This window comes from Canis lupus, chromosome 38, assembly GCF_011100685.1.
Source record: "Canis lupus familiaris isolate Mischka breed German Shepherd chromosome 38, alternate assembly UU_Cfam_GSD_1.0, whole genome shotgun sequence".
In the NCBI taxonomy this organism is placed as follows: Eukaryota; Metazoa; Chordata; class Mammalia; order Carnivora; family Canidae; genus Canis; species Canis lupus.
The window spans coordinates 6,613,537-6,636,251 of NC_049259.1; the positions used below are offsets into that span (position 1 = coordinate 6,613,537).

The 22,715-nt window shown below is 39.4% G+C and overlaps 2 protein-coding genes across 6 annotated transcripts in view; one reads left to right on the top strand and one right to left on the bottom strand.

Annotated features, from left to right (window-relative positions):
* RO60 (Ro60, Y RNA binding protein) overlaps window positions 1–1,766 on the bottom strand; it is a 29,151-nt gene extending 27,385 nt beyond the window's left edge. Inside the window, exon 1 of one of the 2 annotated variants that reach the window (XM_038586105.1) lies at window positions 1,645–1,766. The gene's annotated coding sequence lies outside the window, so the exon portion shown is untranslated. Of the gene's footprint in view, window positions 1–934; window positions 972–1,644 lie in introns of those variants that run through there. The other variant, XM_038586107.1, reaches the window with a different exon arrangement.
* Window positions 1,767–2,034: 268 nt separating this feature from the next.
* The window catches only part of UCHL5 (ubiquitin C-terminal hydrolase L5), a 41,642-nt gene continuing 20,961 nt past the window's right edge, over window positions 2,035–22,715 (top strand). For 2 of the 4 annotated variants that reach the window (XM_038586109.1, XM_038586110.1), the window contains exons 1-3: window positions 2,035–2,200; window positions 10,937–11,000; window positions 12,374–12,479. In XM_038586109.1, coding sequence (XP_038442037.1) covers window positions 2,125–2,200; window positions 10,937–11,000; window positions 12,374–12,479 — 246 coding nt within the window. In that variant the 5' untranslated portion in view covers window positions 2,035–2,124. Of the gene's footprint in view, window positions 2,201–10,936; window positions 11,001–12,373; window positions 12,480–22,104; window positions 22,259–22,715 lie in introns of those variants that run through there. The other 2 variants (XM_038586112.1, XM_038586111.1) reach the window with 2 other exon arrangements.

Genomic DNA, 22,715 nt, shown 5'->3' on the forward strand with positions numbered 1-22,715 from the left:
GTTTATTAAGGAAATACAGCTAGACTCCTATGCCTCACAAACTTTTCCATTTTAGTCTGCTTAGGAACAGCTAATGAACAGAGAAGTCCTTCCCCACCTCCTCTAACTCCCAGAGTCTCCTCTGTCTAATTCGACACTTCAAAAAAGTCTCAAATCAAAAGAAAAAAAAAAATCAAACACTTGATACAAACTTTCATTTCTATTCCATAATACAGCCATGCCCCCGCCCCCTTTTTTAAAGTGGTTTCTAAACCCAATGTGGGCCTCGAACTCACAATCCGGAGATCAGCAGTTGCACGCTCCACCGACGGAGCCAGCCGGGCGCCCCACAGCCATGCTTGTTTTTAACACAAAAACTGTGCTGTTGTTTCCCTCGGTAACATTTGTCACTTTTATTTGTGGCTTCCCATAATCCGCAACACAGCGCTCGCTACCCTCCGAGCCCCTGGTCACCCCGGCGCGAAGCGCGGATCCAGTCATCTTTTCTGGATTCCGAAGGCCCTTCTCGGAACGCAGAGCTTTTCAGGAGTGGTGGTGCAGAAACACACACACACCCGGCTGAAGATTTCAATCTGAACACTTAGCGTGCTGCAAAAGCCTGCTGAATGAGGGCGACGTCACGGTTTAGCGAAAATAGGCATTTTTGGAGGATCCCTGGGTGGCTCAGCGGTTTGGCGCCTGCCTTTGGCCCAGGGCGCGACCCTGGAGACCCGGGATCGAATCCCATGTCGAGCTCCCGGTGCATGGAGCCTGCTTCTCCCTCTGCCTGTGTCTCTGCCTCTCTCTCTCTCTCTCTGTGACTATCATAAATTTAAAAAAATAAAAAAAATTTTTAAAGAAAATAGGCATTTAAAAAAAAGCAAAAAAAAAAAAAAAAAGAAAGAAAATAGGCATTTTTGGGGATCTCTGGGGAGCGCAGCGGTTTAGCACCTGCCTTTGACCCAGGGCGCGACCCTGGAGACCCGGGATCGAGTCCCACGTCGGGCTCCCGGTGCATGGAGCCTGCTTCTCCCTCTGCCTCTGTCTCTGCCTCTCTCTCTCTCTCTGTGACTATCATAAATGAATAAAAATCAAAAAAAAAAATTAAAGAAAATAGATTAATACGCTACGTTTCTTCGACGTCGGCCGCTGCGGCATCGCATCCCCTTACGCTTGTCGACCATCCCCGCGGACTGCAGGGCAGGCCTTTCTCCCCTGGTCATTCCCTCCAGGATAAATTCGCCTCCGGTCTGCCCACAAGGATCCCTCTCCCCAGTCCCCAGATCCCGGGCGACGCCTCTCGGCGCAGAAGCCGCGCGAGGAGGAGAAGGAAGAGGAGGAGAGAAAGGCCGAGCAGGGCCTCCCGACGCCGGCCTGCGGGAAGCCATGGAAGCCCGGGAGGGAGCGGCCCGGGGTTTGGGAGGGGCCCGCCCTGGGGGCGCCCGAGCCCAGCCCCGCGAGGCTGTGCCCGCAGCGGGCTCGTTCCGCTCTCCAGCGAGGCCCGGCCGCGGAGGCTCCGTCGAGGGTGCTCCGGCCAAGCGCCCGCCCCGGCCCCCGGCGCCGGGATGCGGGGTGAGCGACACCGCGGATCCGCCGAATCCTGCGCGAACGCGGGGCCGCTCAGACCGCACAAAGGGCCCCGGCGGCCCCCCGCGGCTTCCTCACCTGTGCTTGGCGGCCCTCCGAAGCCGCAGCGCCACCGGGTGAAGCCCCGCGCGCTGCGGGGACGCGACGGGAAGACGCCGCAGCAGCCCCGGGCCGGTCCCAGCCCCGCCGCCGCCGCCGCCGCCGCCGCCGACTCGCCCCGCCCCTCCCCGGGGCCCCGCCCCGGACTGGCCAGGATCCCGGATGTGGCCTCCTCCGGCGCCCGAATCCCCGCCCTTTCTTCGCAGGTCCCCGCCCCTTCCGCTCCGCTACGGGTCCCCGCGCGGCCCAGCCCGAGTTCCGCCGTCCCTGGGTGGCTAGAGCGTCCTCCTGCGCTCCGTCGCGCTGCAGGTGACGGCGCCCGGAGGCTGTCGGGAAGTAGGCGGGGTGACGTGGGGTTGACGAGCTCGGCGGCGGGTTTGCCGCGATTCCGTGGCGGCGGCAGCTGGGGCGGGCGGCGGCCGCGGCCTGAGGCGCAGCGGGCGGTGCGTGGCCGGGGCCATGACGGGCAATGCCGGGGAGTGGTGCCTCATGGAGAGCGACCCCGGGGTCTTCACCGAGCTCATTAAAGGATTCGGTGAGAGCCAGGGGGGCCGTGCCGGGCCGGGGGTCACGGGAGGAGGCCCAGGCCGGACACGGAGTGGTTCTCGGCGGCCACCGCGCCTCGCGTCTGACGGGAGGCGAGTCCGGCAGCCCGGATCGCGCTGGGCTCTCGGCCGCTCCTCCGCCCCGGGCACTGGCGGTTCCGCGGGGATCGGGGGCGGGGATCGGAGGTGTCCTGCGCGCTGCGGCGTCCGCTGGCCTCGGCGCCCAGTCACTGGTTCGGCGACCCGAGCGCGCCCCCGCCGCAGCCTCCAGCCGCCGCCGCCGCCGCCGCGCGGACCTCCCCGTCTCCAGGGCCGCTCGCCTGGGAGCGTTCCCCGCGCCCGGCAGGTGAGCCTGGACGCCGGCTCTCAGGCCGTCAGCCCTGCGGGGAGAGCGAGGCTGTGCCTCCTCCTCGGCGGCGGCGGCGGCGGCGGCGGCGGCGGCGGGAGGCTGCGGACTCCCTCAGCACCGCGTGTGTGTGAAGAGCCCGCGGCCCTCACGCACGCCGACCGCGCGGCACTGACGAGCCACTTTGCTGCTGCTTCCCCCGCGCGCTCTCTTTTTTTTTTTTTTTTTTTTTTTGACTTCCGGTAAAGTGTGGTTTCTTGAGCCAGTGCTCCAGACCAGAGGCCACATGCTTTCCTCAGTTTTCTTTTTTTCTGGCCGCGTTCCTTGTCTCACATCCTAAATAGCATGTTTTGGCCTTTTTAGACACTTTCATGTCCTTCTTGTTCTCATCCTTTCTTTTGGGCAGTAGGTTTATTTCTCGGCTACATTTCTCCCAAGTATTACTAATTCTAGCTATTATGTTAAAACTTTTACTGGGGGTTAGAAACCAAACGTCGGTAGAGATGCTGTCTGTTGCGCATCGCTGCATGCGAGGAATGTGATTTATCAAGTATGTGTCGTTTGTCTGCTGTATCGTCGGGCACCCTGGTAGGGCTGGGGAGTTTTCGGTGTGAATAAACCACGACTTCTCTTCTAAACATCCGACGAAGGAATGCGGTGCGTTAATCGCTGTGCTGGAGCATGTGCAAAAACGTTAAGGGGACACAGGTCACGGAAGAGCACAGGCAGAGGGAAAAACGTACACAGGAATGTAAAGTATATGCAGTAGGAAACAGCAAAGTGGCAAAAAACAAACAAACAAACAAAAAACCCCAAAACACATAATGTAACAGACGAGGAAATATTTGAACCTGAAGCTGAAAAGTAAACTGAGGCAAGATTGTATGCTGAGTTGTATAGTTTGGATTGCCCTGTCGTCACTGGGGACTTAGCTGTCAAAGATAATTGAATGCTGAAATGACATTTTTATAATTAGAAAAGGTTTGTGCCACGTGTGGTATGCGGGCCGGAGTGAAATGAAGGGAGAGAAGCTAGAGGTGTCTTAAAATGATTGGAGTCAGATGATGAACCTAAAGTAATGGGTTAAAGAGGAGGAAGTAGTTGTAATGATTTTGCTTTATTTAAACCAGCAGGACAGCCCACTGACCGGATGTAGGGGAGAAATGTGAAAACGCTCCAGGGTTTCTAGCTCGAGTGACTGGTGAAGCTTGATGAACAAGCTTGATAGACAAGAAAATGAGTTCCTTTTAGGATTTTTAGTTTGAGATGTCTGCAGGTTTAGCCATGAAATTTAACCTTTAACACCTTAACTCTTTTGACATTAGTGTTGACTTTAAGAAACAGTGTACTAGGCAAGTTTGTTTTTCAGTCCTATATACATAGAAAACTTATAATTCAGAATGATTAAAAGTTATACTAAAGAGGGTGATATGTAAATGCATTTTTTTGCACTGACACATATGGAAAGTGAAGCAATTGCTATTAATGGGTTGGCTTTATTAGCAGAAAAATGTTGCAAAAAGTTAAATGATACAAGTTGTATATCATCATCAGATACTTCAAAGAGAACATAAGTTTATTCCAATCATTTCCATCTTTTTTCTTACACAATTCATGGATTTAAAAAGCTTTTTGAAGTTCATTTTTTAAAAAGTGCACAATCTTATTGTGTCATGAATGCTATTGTAAGTTTATTTTAAAAGTTTCTTCACTGGAGAGGAAATTACTTGTGGAGTCGATGAATATATAAATACATATTTTAGTGGAGTATAATCCATGGTAAAACAAAGTTGTTTTTTTTTTTTTTTTTAAGATTTATTTATTTGAGAGAGAGAACGAGAGAGCACTCACACGTGCACACCTGAGTGTGAGGAGGGGCAGAGGAGGAGAGAATCCTCAGAGTCCCTGCTGAGCACAGAGCCTGACTTGGGGATCAATCTCATGACTACGAGATCACAACCTGAGATGAAACAGAGTTGGCCACTTAACTGGCTAAGCCACCCAGGCGCCCCCCAAAACAAAGTTTTTATTAGGAAACTGATGGAGCAGAACTTCTACTTTTAATTGGTGTGGTACACACATAATTCATAAATACACTGAAATAAACTGTGATAGTCTACTGATTAAAAACAGAAGCTGTAAACTTATGTTTCCAGCCAAGATGGAATAACAGGGACTGCATTTACTTTTCCTACAACAAATCAATGACCCCCAACTTTCATTTCAAGAAACCAGAAAAAGAATAGCAAATGAAACTTGAAGTAAGCAGATGAAAGGAAATAATAAAGATCAGAGTTGAAATTAGTGAAACAAAATAAGATGAAAATGGTGGAAAAAAATCAATGAGACTAAAAGCTGATTTCTCAAAAATCAATGAAATGGATAAACTTCTAGTCAGAGTAATTAGAAAGAGGAGAGGAGAAGGGAGGAGAGGATGCCTGGCTGGCCCAGTTAGTAGAGCAAGTGACTCGATCCCTGGTTTGTAGGCTTTTAAATAAAATCTTAAAAAAAAAAAAAAAAACTAGAGGAGACACAAATGACCAATTTTAGAAGTAAAAGAGGGGATACCACTATAGATTTTATAGATTAAAAAGATAATAAGGGAATATTCTAAACATTATGCTAATAAATTTGACAACTTGGGTGAAATGTATGAATATCTTTAAAGATAAAAATTTAAAAAATTACCAAAGCTCATACTAGAAGATAAAAAAGATAAAAATAAAAATTTTTAAAGATAAAAATTTAAAGATAAAAATTACCAAAGCTCATACTAGAAGAAATAGATAAACTCTATAGCCTTGTATTTATTGAATTGAAATTATAATTTAAAATCTTCCCACAATGAAAACTCTAGCCAAAATTGCTTCACTAGTAAATTATTTCAAATACATAAGGATTAACTAATACCAGTTCTACACAAAACTTTTCCTAAAAAAAAAAATGGAGAGGAAGAAGTATTTCCCATCTCATTCTGAGAGCCATCATTATCCTAACACCCAATCCAGACAAAGGCATTACAAGAAAAGGAAACTACAGACCTAACTCCATCATCAACATAAATGCAAAAATTCTAAACAAAATTTTAGCAAATGGACAATTAATATAGATCAATTAGTATAGGTTATAATAATCTGTAGGTTTTATACATTATAATGATATAGATTAATATAAATCCCATTCAGTTATGAATTCATGGGAATTCAATGTTTTAAGATTTGAGATTCAATGTGGTTTACCATATTAACAAACTTAAAGAAAAACTGTATGATTGCCTCAGTAGATACAAAAAGCATTTGATACAATCCAACATCTCTTAAGAAATATGTACTATTATATTTTACCCTGTTTACCAGCTAACAAGTCAGCCTGCACTATCTCATAAAGGATTGTATTATTTGACATATTGATAAAGAGATAAAGATCACTTCTCGGCCTTTTGGCTAAGATGAAGTGTAAAGAGATAAAGAATTATATTACTCTTGGCACAGTAAGCAGCAGGAGATTCACGTTTGCATTGGTTCCCTTGTCTTCCTACAAGTCCACAGGAGTGGCAGTGGATCCAGGTGGATGCTGCTGCATGAATCTATGTCATAGCTAAGGAACCTGAGCTTAGGGAACTCCCAGTTTTATTAAAGAGGTCGCTGTTCAGTCTTTAGCTTTAGGAAGATCCAATGGACAGCAAATATATCTTGCCTCTGCACCAGTAAAAGATACTATCTCTATCAAGTCTGTTTATTAAAATAACATCCTTGAAAAGATAGTCCAGAACTCTCAGAGGACAAGCAGAAACAGGAGAAACTCAGTGAAAATTGTCTCCGAACGTTATCCATTCTTGTTTTCTACACTAAATATACCTTTCCCTCAGCTACTCTGATTAATCTGACATTACCCACAGGGCTGGCACCAGATCTGTTTAATTTATCTCTTATAGTGTTTACAACAGAAAGCAGTGGCTTTCTCCTTATATTTTTATGTATTGACATTTCATCTTGGCTTAAGGCATTAGCTCAGGCATGGCTGGGTGTGTTAGTGATTGCATGGACTCCTCCTGGGCTTGCAAGGAAAAAGTCTTGCAGAATTCCATTATCCACAACTCTGGCCCGGGGTTGAGACAAATCTGAATGACTTGGGGGACCAACATAGTTTTTCCTTGACCTGAAAGTCTGTTATGACTTCTCTTGAGGTACGTGTTACTTTGTTTTGAGGAGAGAGGCAAGTTAATGAATGCCTGGCTTTCACACAAGAAATACAAGTATACTTACGACGGTGCACCTGGTACCTACCCCTAGAAAGGAGTACTGCTTATAATTGTTGGGGTCCCCAAAATGGAACCCTCTCATTAGAGATATAAATTAACAGCTTTCCAACTTGAGGTTCCCAAATAGTTGCATCTAGTCCTTGTTTTTGGAGGGCTTACTGAGTGCCCACAATTCATTTTTTTCCTATTTGGTCACATCACTAACTAAATAACATGGAATGACATGGTTAGGGAAGATACCTGGGACTATTTTTTGTAGAAGGTACAGAAGCTGGGGCCATGCCTTTGCTTCTGGTAGACTTGGTGTGGTTAGGGGAATGACAGATTGTCAAAACTGTTGGAAGATAGCATTACATTTAAGGCACTGGCAACAGGGAGGGTCCTTCCCTGGGTTGGTTGGTTTCTTTCTTTTCTTTTCTTTTCTTTTCTTTTCTTTTCTTTTATTTTATTTTATTTTATTTTATTTTATTTATTTTATTTTTTTTATTTTATTTTATTTTATTTTATTTTATTTTATTTTATTTTATTTTATTTTAATTTTTAATTTGTTTATTCATGAGAGACACACAGAAAGAGGCAGAGACCCAGGCGGAGGGAGAGGCAGGCTCCTCACAGGGGGCCCGTTGTGGGACTCGATCCTCAGACTGGGGTCATACCCTGAGCCAAAGGTAAATGCTCAACCATAGAGCCACCCAGGCATCCCCCCGGGTATTTTTCTTGGGGAGAAATGTTCCAAGTATATTTTTAAGAAAGTTAATTTTGAAATTAGTTCTGGAATAGAACTATTATGGAGCCACCAGTATCATAATACAACTATGTTTGTCAATACTTAAGTATTTCAAACATTTAAAATATATTCCTTTCACTTTGGAGCAGTGTTCTGGTTTGGATGACAGATTCTGTGCTCATCCTATTTAAGATGCAGTCCAGTTATCCATGAAAGTTTCTGATGAGCAAAGATAGCAATGGTCTCTCCTACTTACTCTCTCCTACTACTTCCAGAAGGCTCTCCAGTGTACCTTTCGTATGCAAATTATGCACCGTGCGTTGTCTTTGAATTATATATACTTGTTTCCTACTAGTTGTGAAGTTTTGTTTTGTTTTTAAACTCTATCCCCAATGTGGGGCTGGAACTCAGGACCCTAGATCAGGAGTCACGTGTTCTACTGACTGAGCTAGCCAGGAGCCCCCTGAGTGATGTTCTTAGGTTCTTATGTAAGATGTCTTAAGTATTATGACAATAGTTTATTATTTCCTGTCTTTGCCAGGACCTAGTACCATAGGTATTACAAATACAAGGTATTTGTAAAATAGCAGCATTTTGTTAACTTTTTAAAGCCTTCCCCCACCCTACCTCCATCTTTTTACTTAATATATGTTAAGGAGTCTGCATTAAGGGATTCTTTATGATGTATACCTCTCAAGGATTGTGTGGATTGGGTAAAGCAGGGAGTACCCTTGTTGTATACATAAGGAAAGTGAGGCTCAAAGACATTATGTTCTTGCTCACGGTTAAGCATTTTAAGGCGGTGCTGGGATTGGAACTTAGGTCTCTTGTGTACTGCTTCTCTTTCCTATTCCATGCATTATTTGAAATTGAGTTTATATAAGAGGATTATTAGATATAGAATTTATATAAGGAGAGAAGATAGTAAGAGTTGAATACTGTGTTTTCCTTACACGAAGAGTTGTGTGTTTAGCATGAGGTTGTTTAAACAGGTGTCCCCACTTGAAATTCTACCTGTGCAAAAGATTTTGGGACACTTTTGTTCAGTAGATTTTTGTTGTTTTAGCATAATATGTACAATGTTTTAAGTTTGGCCTTTTTATAGTTGATTTCCAATAGCAATAACCAGTGTTAACAGATGCATTAGGGTCCTTTTGTGCCCTTTTCAACACTCATATAAATATAGATTCACACTTCAATCTATATTTGAATCCTTAAGGCTTTTAACTCCAACTTGCTACATGTGAATGCCTAGCAACATGTTTTCTTTTTTCTTTTTTCTAGCAACATGTTTTCTACCACAAACAACCTAGTAACTCCCCCTTGTACCCGTATCTTTAATACAAGAGTGGGTACTTAATAGATATTTGCTGAATAGAGCAAATGGGGTCCTGGAGTTATATGAATGCCCAAAGTTAGGTGGTTGGTTGGCTCAACTTTTTTTTTTTTTTTTTTTTTGCAGGTAGGCCAAAGGGGCCAAAGGCTTCTCTAGCTTTTACTTGAAAATAATCTCAAATATTAAAAAGTGTCCAGACTTTGGAACCAGACGTCAGCCTTAATTTGTTTTTTGGCATATACTAGCTGTAATGAATTTAGACAAGCCACTTGACATCCCTAAACTTCTTCTGTATAATACTTGCCTTGCAGTGATTAGGGAAAATGCATTTAAAGAACTTTATACATAGAAGGCACTGGTAAATATGGCTGTTTTTTGTATTATAAATGGTCATATAGCTAGTAAATGGAGAAGTCGGGATTCAAACCCTAGCATTTTTATAGCCAACATTTTGACCAGTGCACTGTTACTATGATACATACTACTAGGACAGGGTTTCTCAGCTTTGGCAGTGTTGACATTTTGGGCCAGATAATTCTTTGCTGTAGGTGGCTGTTCTGTGCAGTGTAGGATGTTTAGCATTTCTGGCCTCTATCCATTAGATGCCAAGGCCATCCCACTAGTGACAATAGTGACAGTAAAAATGTCTCCAGATATTGTAAATTATTTTCCAGATGGGGTGGGGGAGGGTCCAAGGGGCAAAAAGCATCACCTGATTGAGAAACACTGTCCTAAGAAAAGGGTATGTTTGGGGGACTCTGAGGTAGTTGAAAATAAAGTTAAAGGCAATATAGAATTGGAATTTAGGAAAAGGGTCAGAACTAAACATCTGATAGGAAAGTCACTGTTAAGTGGTAATTATTTATTACCACTTTAAAAAAAAGTATATAGTAAAAAAAAAAAGAAGAGGGCCAAGGTCAGAGCTAGAGAAACAGCAATTGAGTGAAAAGAGTGGATATAGAGGAGATAGAGATTTGAGAGAGACTGAAAAGTCTGGGGTGGTATTTCAGTGAAAAAAAACAAACAACTTTTTTTTTTAAGATTTTATTTATTCGAAATAAAACAAAAAAAAAAAAGATTTTATTTATTCGTGATAGAGAGAGAGAGAGACATAGGTGGAAGGAGAAGCAGGATCCCCACAGGAAGCCTGATACTGAACTCAAATCCAGGACCTCAGGATCACAACCTGAGTCAAATGACAGATGCTCAACCACTGAGCCACCCAGGTGGCCCTGAAAAGTAACTCTTGAAAAGTCTTTAAATTATAAAACTAATATACTCCCATTATAAATAATTAGGAAGTGGGCAGCCCGAGTGGCTCAGCAGTTTAGTGCCGCCTTCAGCCTGGGAGCGTGATCCTGGAGGTGGGGATCAAATCCCACATCAGGCTCCCTGCATAGCGCCTGCTTCTCCTTCTACCTGTGTCTCTGCCTCTCTCTCTCTGTCTCATGAATAAATAAATAAAATCTTAAAAAAAAATAATTAGGAAGTAATAAAGGAAGTAAAAGGATTTGGCTGTGAGCTTTCTCAGTTTTACCATTTTAATTTGTTATATCTCATTGTTCCTAAATGTACATTTCTTTCAGTTAATATTTTATTAAATGTTGAAGGAAAAAATAAGTTACTTTGTTTTCAATTTTTTTTTTTTTTAATTTACTTATGATAGTCACAGAGAGAGAGAGAGAGAGAGACACAGGCAGAGGGAGAAGCAGGCTCCAGGCACCAGGAGCCCGATGTGGGATTTGATCCCGGGTCTCCAGGATTGCGCCCTGGGCCAAAGGCAGGCGCCAAACTGCTGCGCCACCCAGGGATCCCTTACTTTGTTTTCTTTTTTTTTTTTTTTTTTAAGATTTTATTTATTTATTCGTGAGAGACAGAGAGAGAGAGACATAGGGAGAAGCAGAGGGAGAATCAGGCTCCACGCAGGAAGCCCAATGTGGGACTTGATTCCGGGACTCCCAGGATCACACCCTGAGCCAAAGGCAGATGCTCAACTGCTGAGCCACCCAGGCGTCCCAATTACTTTGCTTTCTAAAGAAATGATTTCTTATTTCAGGTTGCCGAGGAGCCCAAGTGGAAGAAATATGGAGTTTAGAGCCTGAGAATTTTGAAAAATTAAAGTAAGTATAATCTTAGTTGTATGAAAAATAGTATGTCTGTACTTTAAGCAAACTGTTACCTGTTTATTTTACTTGGATTACTCTAGGCTGAATACATCATCTCCTTTAAGTCTTTCTTTGATCTTATGATATAGGTATTATTACTCTTATTTTATAACCCAGGCCTGAGATTCTATATAAGTAACTTGCACGGGATTAAAAACTAAGTATCTAATTCCATATGAGAATTGATTGATTGGCGGATGTTTTACAATGTTCATTTATAGATCAATAGGGTTAGAACATAAAACACATTTTAACATTAAAAACATGAATAATAGGTTGGTCTATAAAAGCATACTTAGTAGATAATGTATGTTAATAGTAATTCAGAATTTGTCTATACATTATCACATTGATTTTTGGAGAAGTTACAGTTCAAATTCCCAAGAAGATACCAGGAAGTTTCTTCTTTTCCCTATGACTGGAATCACCTCTCTGAGACTCCCCTTAACCCTAACCTCCATGCCCCTAAGCATTGACCCTGAATTGAACAGAGAGAGAAGAATTTTCGTTGGAGGAAGAATTCTTGGATTCTTGGAATGTGACAAGGGGTAGGCTTCTAGAGGGGAAATAGGGACTGTAGGGATATAGCTATCGTTTTTAATAATAAAGGGATCATTTGCTTCCCCCTACTTCCCCCTTCCCCACAGAAGGAGCAATGACTCGAGATGAAATAAGTGATTAGGGAAGATTAATTAAAGATACATCAATTGAACTGTCTTTAAAGGATAGGAAAGGGTTTTGTTGCATGGAAGACAGTTATAAAAGGGTGGAGAGAATCCTAAAGAGGTGATTTAATGTTTCATGGGCAAAAAGAGTTCCTTTAGGAAAGTGTGACTTAATTATGTATGAGATGATAGCATCTGTTCTTGCTGCAGTTTGATGATTGTTCATGAACCCAACAATTATATGAAGGTGACTTAGTATATTTTATAATATATATGCTATAAACCATTTATCTGTGAACACTGTATGTGGACTTTATTCATATAGATTGGAATTCAATCTGTAGGGTTAACAGCTTCTTTCAGCTTTTCTATGTTCTTGTTTTTAGTTTTTAAATGAAATGATACAAGGTAGAAATGAATAATCCAGATTTGAGAATGAAGTTTTCATTATAATTCTACTTTGCCTGATATAATTTTAAATTTTATTAGCCTTGTTGTAGGCAACATTCTAGTGTCTATGAATAGCAGTAGAAATCTTAAAAAAATTTCTCTGACTTTGTTTGCAATACATTTGTTAAGTAGCTTACTAAAATGTAATGTATTGACAGCATATTCAAAAAGAAGCAGGGTTTGGTGTCAACTAATTTGTATTTTATTTTGTAGGCCAGTTCATGGGTTAATTTTTCTTTTCAAGTGGCAGCCAGGAGAAGAACCAGCAGGCTCTGTAGTTCAGGACTCCAGACTTGACACAATATTTTTTGCCAAGCAGGTATGGTCCTTGGATACTCTGAAGTCTTGAGAGCAATCCTTTCTATAAACAGAACTCTGTTTCACTTTTGTGTCTTTGGTATAGCACTCCTCAAGCTTTTTGTCTTTGGATCCCTTCACATTCTTAAAAATTATTGAGGTCTCCAGAGAACTACTCTGTTTATATGGATTATATTTATTAATATTTATTATATTAGACATTAAGACTGTGATATTTTGAGAGTAGTGATGTTAAAAACAAATGCATTACATGTTAACACAACACATTTTTTAGTGAAATATAATCACACTTACCAAACAAAAAAATTAGCAAGAAGTTTTATATTTACGTTTTACATTTTTTTACATTTTTTGCAAATCTAATGTCTGGCTTAATAGCACAAAGCTGGATTCTCCTATCTGCTTCTTTATTCAGTCTGTTGCAGTATTTTTGTTTTGTTTTTGTTTGAAGTATATGAAAAAAAATAAGTTTTTTTTTTTTTTTTTTTTAATTTTATTTATGATAGTCACAGAGAGAGAGGCAGAGACACAGGCAGAGGGAGAAGCAGGCTCCATGCACCAGGAGCCCGACGTGGGATTTGATCCTGGGTCTCCAGGATCACGCCCTAGGCCAAAGGCAGGCGCCAAACCGCTGCGCCACCCAGGGATCCCAAAAATAAGTTTCACACATATGTGTAGTTGGAAAGGGAGGAGTATTTTAATATATTTTTCAGAAAATTATGGACATTCTTTGATATCAAGACTCTAGAAACATTGCTTTCTTAAAGGTTAGTTGCAATGTGAAATCTGAAACCATATCAGTGAACTTTGCCCTTTATTATATTAAAATTCTTTGATTTATCTTGCTCTGCAAATGAATCTTTTATTCATGCAGCATTTGATAACATTGTGTATTGGTCATTTTGAAAGTTCACCGACTTTTACATTTGATTACATACATTATCAACAAGTCACATACATCATCAGAAAAGTCGTTAATTATCTTTTTTTTTTTTAAGATTTTATTTATTTATTCATGAGAGACAGAGAGAGAGAGAGAGGCAGAGACACAGGCAGAGGGAGAGGCAGGTTTCTTGTGGGGAGCCTGATGTGGGACTCCACCCTGGGACTCCTGGATCATACCCTGAGCCAAAGGCAGACACTCAACCACTGAGCCACCTGGGAGTCCCAGAATTGTTGTTAATTATCATGAAACTTTTAAACTCACGGTGGGTTAAGTATCGTGAAACTTTTAAACTGATAGTGGAGGATCTTAATTCTAATTTTAATTTGAAAGTTCAAATTTTATCAGAAAAACAAATACTATCAGGTATTTTCCTTGAAGTAACAGACTCATTTCACTCAATTCAGAGAAAATATCTGCTATATGCCCTGTTTGAACAACCATATTTGTCTGCCATTTGTGTTTTCAAGAGAAAAAGATGTTCCAAGAAAAAAAGCAGCCAACTTAGCTCACAACTCAAACAGTTGTACTACTGCTTTTCCTTGAAATGACTAGCATATTTTGGTTTGCAACAGAAGTGCTTTATTTCTGCTACCTGTTTCATTTCATAGAATATTAAAGACTTGTATTCCGAGGTCAGGTTTTTTTTTTTTTATTTTAATTTTATTTATTTATTAGAGACACAGAGAGAGAGAGAGCAAGCAAGCCGAGGTCAGATTTTAATAAAAATAACTTCTGCTTCATTAAAGACAATCTTCAGTAAAATTACTTTTTTTTTTTTTTTTAAAACTATGTATCTGTGTCAATGAAACCGTTTAATGGCACTGCCCAGACTGGTGCTAAAATACCAGCAGTATTATCTACCATTGCCATTATACTATCAGTGCAAATATGAAAGCAGGGAAGAAAGCAGAAACTGTCTTTGAATTATTATAGAAGCAACTTTGAACTCATGAACCCTTTGAGAAGGGTCTTAGGAATTCCCAAGGTCCATGGACCACACTTGATAACTGCTGTTCTAGTATATACAGTGAAGTCAGTGAAGTGTTGAATATTACTAGATGCCTCCCATTGTTTGGGAAAGGAGAAAAAGAGAATGATAAAAGAGATTTGATTAATGTTTAAAATCTAAGCTAAATATGATTGCATTTGCTTGAAAATTGCACTTATTTCTGAGACTCAAAAAGTTGCTTAGGATAACCTGTTTGAATCTAAAGAAAGGTTGAAAAGAAGACTGCTAATTTTCATTACTGTCCTTTGGATCAAGCTTTTGCTATTTCACTTAGTAACTTGTTTTCCCTTTATTTCTTACTACGTCTTTCCATTTTCCCCCAACGTTTTAAAATTGAGTGTTTTAGAGAAATTAGCACTTTCTTGCTTTTACTTTAAGAAAACATTATTGTATATTTTTTCTGATAGCAGAATTTAAAGTGCAGAAATATATAGTGATAAAAGTGAATATCTTTGTAATCCTACACCCATCTTTACTAACTACTTTTAATGGTTTGACTCATTGATTTAATCAACAAGGAGTTATTGAGCACCCACTATGTGCTAGGTATTGTTTTAAGTGCTAGGGTATAATGGTGAATAAAACAGGCATCTTTCTTCTTACTAACAACTATAATGATAGCATTACCAACAGTAGCCAACATTTACCATTCTTACTGTGTATCAGATATTGTGCTTTAATATATTATTATTTAGTCCTTGCATCAACTCTGAGGTTATAATAACCTCATATCACAGGTGAAGAAATCAAGGCCTGGAAAAATTAACTTATTTTCCAGAGGTCACACAGAATTTAAATGCAGGTCTAAAACCCAGGTTTGTGATTCCACATTGCCTTACTATCTCCCACGTTTTCTTTTTATATGTTAACCCATTCTTATAATTTTCTTACTAAAGTTGGATTGTTATGCAAAATCTTTCGCATCTTTTTTCACTTAATGATAAAAGTTTGACTTTGTTCCACTTCCATACACATAATAATATTAGCTAACATTTACTGCAGACTTATTAGTTTCTTTCATATATATTATTTTTTATGTATTAATTTATTTGTAGTAACTACTACTCACAACAGCCCTTTGTGGTTTTTTAGATTTCTTATTATTTCACAGATGTGGAAACTGAGTCCCAGAGAGGTTATGAAAACATGCCCAGGTTATGCAGCTAAACGTTGGCAGCGCTGGGGTGCAAACTCCAGCACTTAATGAACACACTTTTGAGTTTCTAGTTATTTCTTCTAACACAAATAATTTGTTGATATATTGTAACACTTGTGCAATTATGTATTATTGTATAACAATTATAATTTTGTTTTGTTTTTTTTTTTTAAAGATTTTATGTATTTGAGCAAGAGAGAGAACGCGCATGCACACTAGCAGTCGGGAGGGGCAGAGGGAGAGGGAGAAGCAGGCTCCCTGCTTAGCAAAGGCTCCTTGCTGAGCAGGGAGCCCCATGTGGGGCTGGATCCCAGGGTCCTAGGATCATGACCTGACCCGAAGCAGCCACTTAACCAACTAAGCCATCCAGGTGCCCCAATAATTGTAATTTTAAAACCAAAGTTTGTGATTTTCAAGATCTAGATGGTAGAGAAAAAGTAGGAGAAAATAATTTTAGAAGTCCTTTGGGTGTTTTTTTCTCCTTTTAAAGGAAGGTTTTATTTTGAAAGGTATATAAAAATATATACTCATTTTCTAAAATTTAAGTATTATAACTATATGATGTAGAATATAAAAGTCCCTTACGTTTCCTGTGTTAGAGATAACCACTGAAAATGATTTATATTCTTTCAGAGTTTCTCTGTGTGTATGTGTGTATTTAATTTCTTCCACACTATATTTCTTCCACACTAAATTGTGAACCTGAGAGTGAGATTTTGTTTCTAGGTACAGTCCCTGGCCCATAGTAGATATCCAATAAATGTAGACTGAGCTCTTCATCTCTAAGAATATTACAATTAACACTAGTATTCACTAACACTAAGGCACTAATGATTTATACAGGTGTAAGTATTTTTAAGGTAAAAAAAGTCAGAAAAGTAAAGCCCTAATGATACTAGGGCTTGAATTTATAATTTCTGGAGTCCCTTGATATTTTTCTAGTTCTGTATTTCTGTCTTAACTATAATTTAATGTTTTATTTGTATTATATTATTCCTGCCATGTTTATTAATATGTAGAATTAGTGATTTTCCTATAATACTGGGTGTTTTTTTTTTTTTTTTTTTTAAGATTTTATTTATTTATTCATGATAGTCACACAGAGAGAGACAGAGAGGCAGAGACACAGGCAGAGGGAGAAGCAGGCTCCATGCTGGGAGCCCGATGTGGGATTCGATCCTGGGTCTCCAGGATCGCCGCCCGGGCCAAAGGCAGGCGCCAAACCACTGCGCCACCCAGGGATCCCTTACTGGGTGTTTTTTGTTCTATATTCTGTCAACAGTTCTTGTTGAACTGACAGGTCAGTAATTCCCCAATAATATCTTTTAGTCTATTTATTATATATTTAAAAGATTTTATTTATCTGAAAGAGAGAGATAGTGAGAGAAAGCACAAGTGGGGAGCAGGGAGGAGAAGCAGGCTCCCCCCTAAGCGGGGAGCAACTTGGGACTTGATCCCAGCACCCCAGAAGCTGACGGCAAATGCTTAACCGACTGAGCTACCCAGGTGCCCCTTTTTTAGTCTTTTTAGTGTATGCATCCTATGAGCCTATGCCCAAAGTTTTATATTACATAAATATATAATCCTTAATTCTAGGCTTTGAGAACTAATAATGATTTTATCCAGGTATCTCCATTATCAGAAATTTCATTTCATTTCATTTCATTATTTCATTTTATTTTTATTTTATTTATTTTATGTATATATTTTAAAATTTTTATTTATTCATGAGAGGCGCAGAGAGAGAGAGAGAGAGAGGCAGAGACACAGGCAGAGGGAGAAGCAGGCTCCATGCAGGGAGCCTGACGTGGGACTCGATCCCAGGTCTCCAGAATCAGGCCCTGGGCTGAAGGCGGCACTAAACTGCTGAGCCACCGGGCTGCCCTATTCCCAGAAATTTTAAAAATGTAATTTAAATTATATTTATTTATAAGGTCATACGTATTAACTAAGTATGTATTTTTGGTATTTATGAATGGAATTGTGTCAGTTTAATAGTAATAGTAATACTGGCTGTCTTAAGCTGATCATATGCTCTAATTGTAGGAATGCATATATGTGGATCACTGATTAAGAAAGTATCGAGAAAAGAATCTAGTAATTATAATTTGTATATAAGAAATGACATTTTGATAATACTTCTCTGTAAAACATCATAGTTTTGTTACCATTTCATCATTTACTTGCTAAGATTATGCTGTAGTGTTACTGGGTTTGTTGATTATCTATGCAGTCTTCCAGGAAAGAATGATTATCTACAATGTACCAGACACTGTGCTAGGTGCTTAGAGAATGATAATCATAATCCCTGCTCGCAAGGTGCTTAGAGTTTAGTGGAAGAGATTGGTTTTAATCAGTGAAATGGGGCAGCCCAGGTGGCTCAGCGGTTTAGCACCACTTTCAGCCCAGGCGTGGTCCTGAAGACCTGGGATCGAGTCCCATGTCGGGCTCTCTGCATGGAGCCTGCTTCTCCCTCTGCCTGTGTCTCTGCCTCTCTCTCTGTGTGTCTCTCTCATGAATAAATAAATAAAATCTTTAAAAAAAAAACAGTGAAATGCAAAATTATGGTGGTGATAAGTACTGCATGGAGTGAAATGAGAACCATATTATACTGCAAAGTTTGAAAACAATCTGAGACCACCCTCACTTTGAACACCAGCTATATAGAGTTCGGGGTTCCCAAGCCACCCTTATATCTGGCAATTCCAAGTTTGGAGAGGGTCTCCAAGAAAAACTATAATTTGCCAAGAAAATGCATAGACCTTATTGAAATCTGTTATAATTACAGTTATGGTCTATTACAGTAAAAGATACAGATTAAATTCAGCCAAGGAAAGGGATGGGGCAGTAGAGCCCTAGTAGAGCTACAGATGGCACTAACTTTCCTGGCAACGGTATGTGACAGTATGTACAGAGTATTGTCATCCAGCGAATCTCAACTAATTCTTGATATTCAGAATTTTTATTTGACCTCAGTCACATAGACCTGACTGACCGGACCCATATGACGGACCTCAGTCTGCAGTCACTTTGGAGGTTGAGCTGATACTGTTGACTCAAGATTCCATGCAAAGTCACAGTATTAGCCTACCTTAGTGGACCAAATACCCCAGGTAAACAAAGATGCTCTTATGAGGCCTTTCTTTTCAAGAGCTAAGAGTTTACCTCCCCCCCCTTCCCCCCCCGCAGGAACCAAGGGCAAAGGCACGGCCTCTCTTTGGGCATCATACATATAGTATACGTATATACATATATTATATGTATATAAATAGGGACTTAACACTTTAGGGAGACCTGAGAAAGCCCTGAGTAAGTGACAGTTCAGCTGAAGTTTAAAGGTTAAGTCGGTATTAACTGGGGGAAAGAGGCTGAGGGTCATCCTAGATTAATAACAGCTTTATAGCAGGGAATAAAGGGGGTAAGACTAGTAAAATGTACTAAAAGAAGAGCAGTGTAACTGGCATATATAGAGAAAGGAGGAGATGACATGAGGTATGAGGCTGCATAGGCAGCATGTTAATCAGAATTAGGTACAGTTGGTTGTAGAAAAACAATGGTTTATGAGAAATGAAAGTTTTTCTCTTTCACTTCCAAGAACTGTCAGGATTACAGGCTCTTCTCTTCCTTTGTGTGTGGATTCTATTCTAAAGATTACTTTGTGGCCCAAGATGATTGTTGGAGTTTTAGTCATTCTATCTTAATTTCACATTCCAGAAAGCAGGAAGGGGACAGCACACTTCCCTCCTTTTATGGACATTTTCTAGAATTTGCCTATGTCATATGCTTACTTCTCTCTGGCCAGAACTCAGTCACATTGCTGTACTTAGCAACAAAAGAGTGGGAAAGTGGTCTTCATTCCAGGTGGTCATGGACCAGATAAAATTTGGGTACTTTATTCATATGGAAGGAGGAGAAGATGGTTTTTAGAGAATAACTATCAGCCTTCTGCCACATTTGCTGAGAAAGGTCAGATCATCAATGGTATTTTAGGCCATGATTGAGACTTTTGTCTGTATCCTAAGAGTAATAGAAGGTTATTGAAGTGTTTAAAGGAGTATGACACAATCAGATTTTTATTTAGAAGGGATTCCTTTAGCTATAGTGTGGAGAATGCATTTGAGGAGGAAACGGTGGTATAGAATATAGGAATAGTTGGAGGCTTTTGCAGAGGTACATGCAAGAGTAGATAAAGACCGGTGGTAGAGATGAATATGAATAGATTTGAATAATGCTTAGTAAATAAAGTAGTTAGCACCCTTAATATGTAATAGATTGGCTATGGGGATGAAAGAAGAAGACATAGCAGTCAGTGATGAAGGCTTTTTCTTTTTTCCTTTTAAAAAAATTAGTCTGCAGGTACATGGAATAGGATTGTGATAATCCTTGATTGATGACACACACTCATGACTCCTATTTATTTATTTATTTTGTAATTTTAAGTAATGCCTAAGCACCTAAGAACTCACCTCCCAGGTAAACTTCATCTATTATTTCCTTCTCTCACCTATTCAACTTAACTCTCATCCTCTTTCCCTCCATTACTTATAATCCATTTGAATTTGGTATATCATCTCCTTGCTTTCTCTTTTTCTTTCTTTCTTTAAGAAAGAATTTATTTATTTAAGAGAGAGTGCATGAGGGAAAGAGAGAAAGAATCTGAAACAGACTTCACACTGAGCACAGAGCTGGAAATGTGTCTCGATCTCATGATCTCAAGATCGTGACCTGAGCTAAAAACCAAGAGTTGGCTGCTTAACTGAGCCACCCAGGAACCTTCCTTTCTTTTTATGTATTTTTTGTATCCTAAAAGGTGGTGTGTATAAAACTTTTTTTTTTTTTTGTATAAAACTTTGACAAAAGAAAAAGTATTATGGTTATCAACAAAAAAGAGACAGTGCTGAAATAAAACAAAAGCATTTGTTTGGGGTTTCAGAATTGCAATTTGTGGAGCACAGATTTGGGTAGCAACACAAATTGTGTTCCCTAGAGAATGACAGGGTTTTAAAAGGCAAAAGGAATGTTTATATGTGTTGTTTACAGAGAATTTTCATTGGTATTGACTCATAGAAAACTAATCTTGGCTGAATATAATTGGTTACTAAGGCTATCATATCACTAAGCCAAGTCTTACTGTAGCAAGTTGCAGGTGTTTAGGCAGAGTCCTTGGAACTTACGCCCTTTGGCCCAATTCAGAGTTCATGGTTTTATCCACTGAGGATGTGCATAAGGCCCATTTCTTTCTTTTTTTTTTTTTAATTTTTTAATTTTTTAATTTTTTTTTTATTTATGATAGTCACACACACCGAGAGAGAGAGAGGCAGAGACACAGGCAGAGGGAAAAGCAGGCTCCATGCACTGGGAGCCCAACGTGGGATTCGATCCCGGGTCTCCAGGATCGCACCCTGGAAGGCCCATTTCTTTATTGACTTCCTGGCTCCATTTTAAAACTCCTTAAGTGATTTCATTTCATTTCATCACTCATCCATTGTAAAGGAACTTACTTTTTGACTTCATATTATATCATTGAGATTTTTCTGTAAGTTGTTTATCATAGTAGTTCCTTTATTTTGCATGCTGCATAATATCAACTCATGATCTACTTTTCCTAGATTGGACATTTAAGTTAACTATGAATTGTGTAGCTATAAACATTTTTCTATATGTCTGCTATTACATATGTGCAAATTTCTCCTGGTATATACCTGGAAGTAGAATTGACTACTTCATCTGATACATAAATGTATCAAAATCTTTTCTGAATTAGATGCTCCAGTTACACTCCCACTAGCAATATCTGAGTAACTAAGTAGCCACATGCTCCAATGTGTGATATTGTTAGGCCTTTTTAATTTTTGCCAGCAAGCTTGTTCTAAAATGGTACTTCATTGTGGTCTTGGTTTACGTCTCCCTGGACACTAATAATTTTGAAAGTGGCCATACATGTTTCTCTGTGAAATTACTGTTTATTTTTATTTTTTTCTATGGAGTGAATCATGCTTTTCTTTTTGACTTGTTATGTTTTCTTGATACTGCTTCTCCAAGTTGGCACCTTATTGTTTTACCTTTTCTGAGTATCTTTTTGATAAATAGAATTTTATATTTTAGAGCCAGGTGCTTTTCATATCTTGTTTGAGAAATTGTTATTTATCTGAAGTTGTAAGAGATATTTACCTGTGTATTTAAATTTTAATTCTTGACATCTATGTCTATAATTCATCGGGAATTGGGTTTTGGTATGTCATGTGAAGTAGGAGTTCAGTTTTATCTTTGTCCATATGGATCATCATTTTTTTCTAGCCTCATTTATTAAACATCTGTTGTTTTCCCTACTGATCTAACATTCTGTCTCTGTTGCATATCAGAGTTCCATATGTGTGTGTGTGTGTTTTCTAGACTGTTCCTCTGTTCCACTCATCAGTTTGTCTCTGTGCCAGTATCACTGTCTTAGTTCCTTCCACTTCTTCATAAGATTCAATATCTAATAGGTCATGTCTCCCCTCCCTGCTCTTTTTCAGAAATACCCTTCTATTCTTGGCCCCATGCTCTTCATGTAAATTTCAGAGTCATCAAGTTGTATGAAAAATTCTATTGGAATTTTGACTGGAATAGCATTGAATATATATATCAATTTGGGGAGAATTTATATCTTCATATTAAGTCATGAACATAGTATGTATATTTATTTAGATCTTTATTATCTTTAACATGTAATTTTCTCTGTAGAGGTCTTTTACATCTTTTGTTAGATTTATCTTAACTCTTTGATATTTCTGTTACAATTATGAATCCTCTTTCAATGAATTTTCTAGGTTTTTGATGACGGTAATAAAAATGCAATTCACTTTTATATTTTAATATTTAACTATCTTGCTAAACTCTTCTATTATCTCTAATATTTGTTGGTTTTTTTGAGGGGGTTCTATCTAAATTATTATATCAAATGTTAACAGTTTTTTTTTCCTCCTTTCAAATCTTTATGCTTCTAATTTATTTTTCTTTTCTAATTGCCTAAGGCCTTCAGTAAAATCATCATGATTTTAAAGGGAATGCTTTAACATTTTCTTGTTTTGGATGATGTTTACTAGGGTTTTTATTTTTTAAATGCTCTTTTTCAGGTAAGGATGTT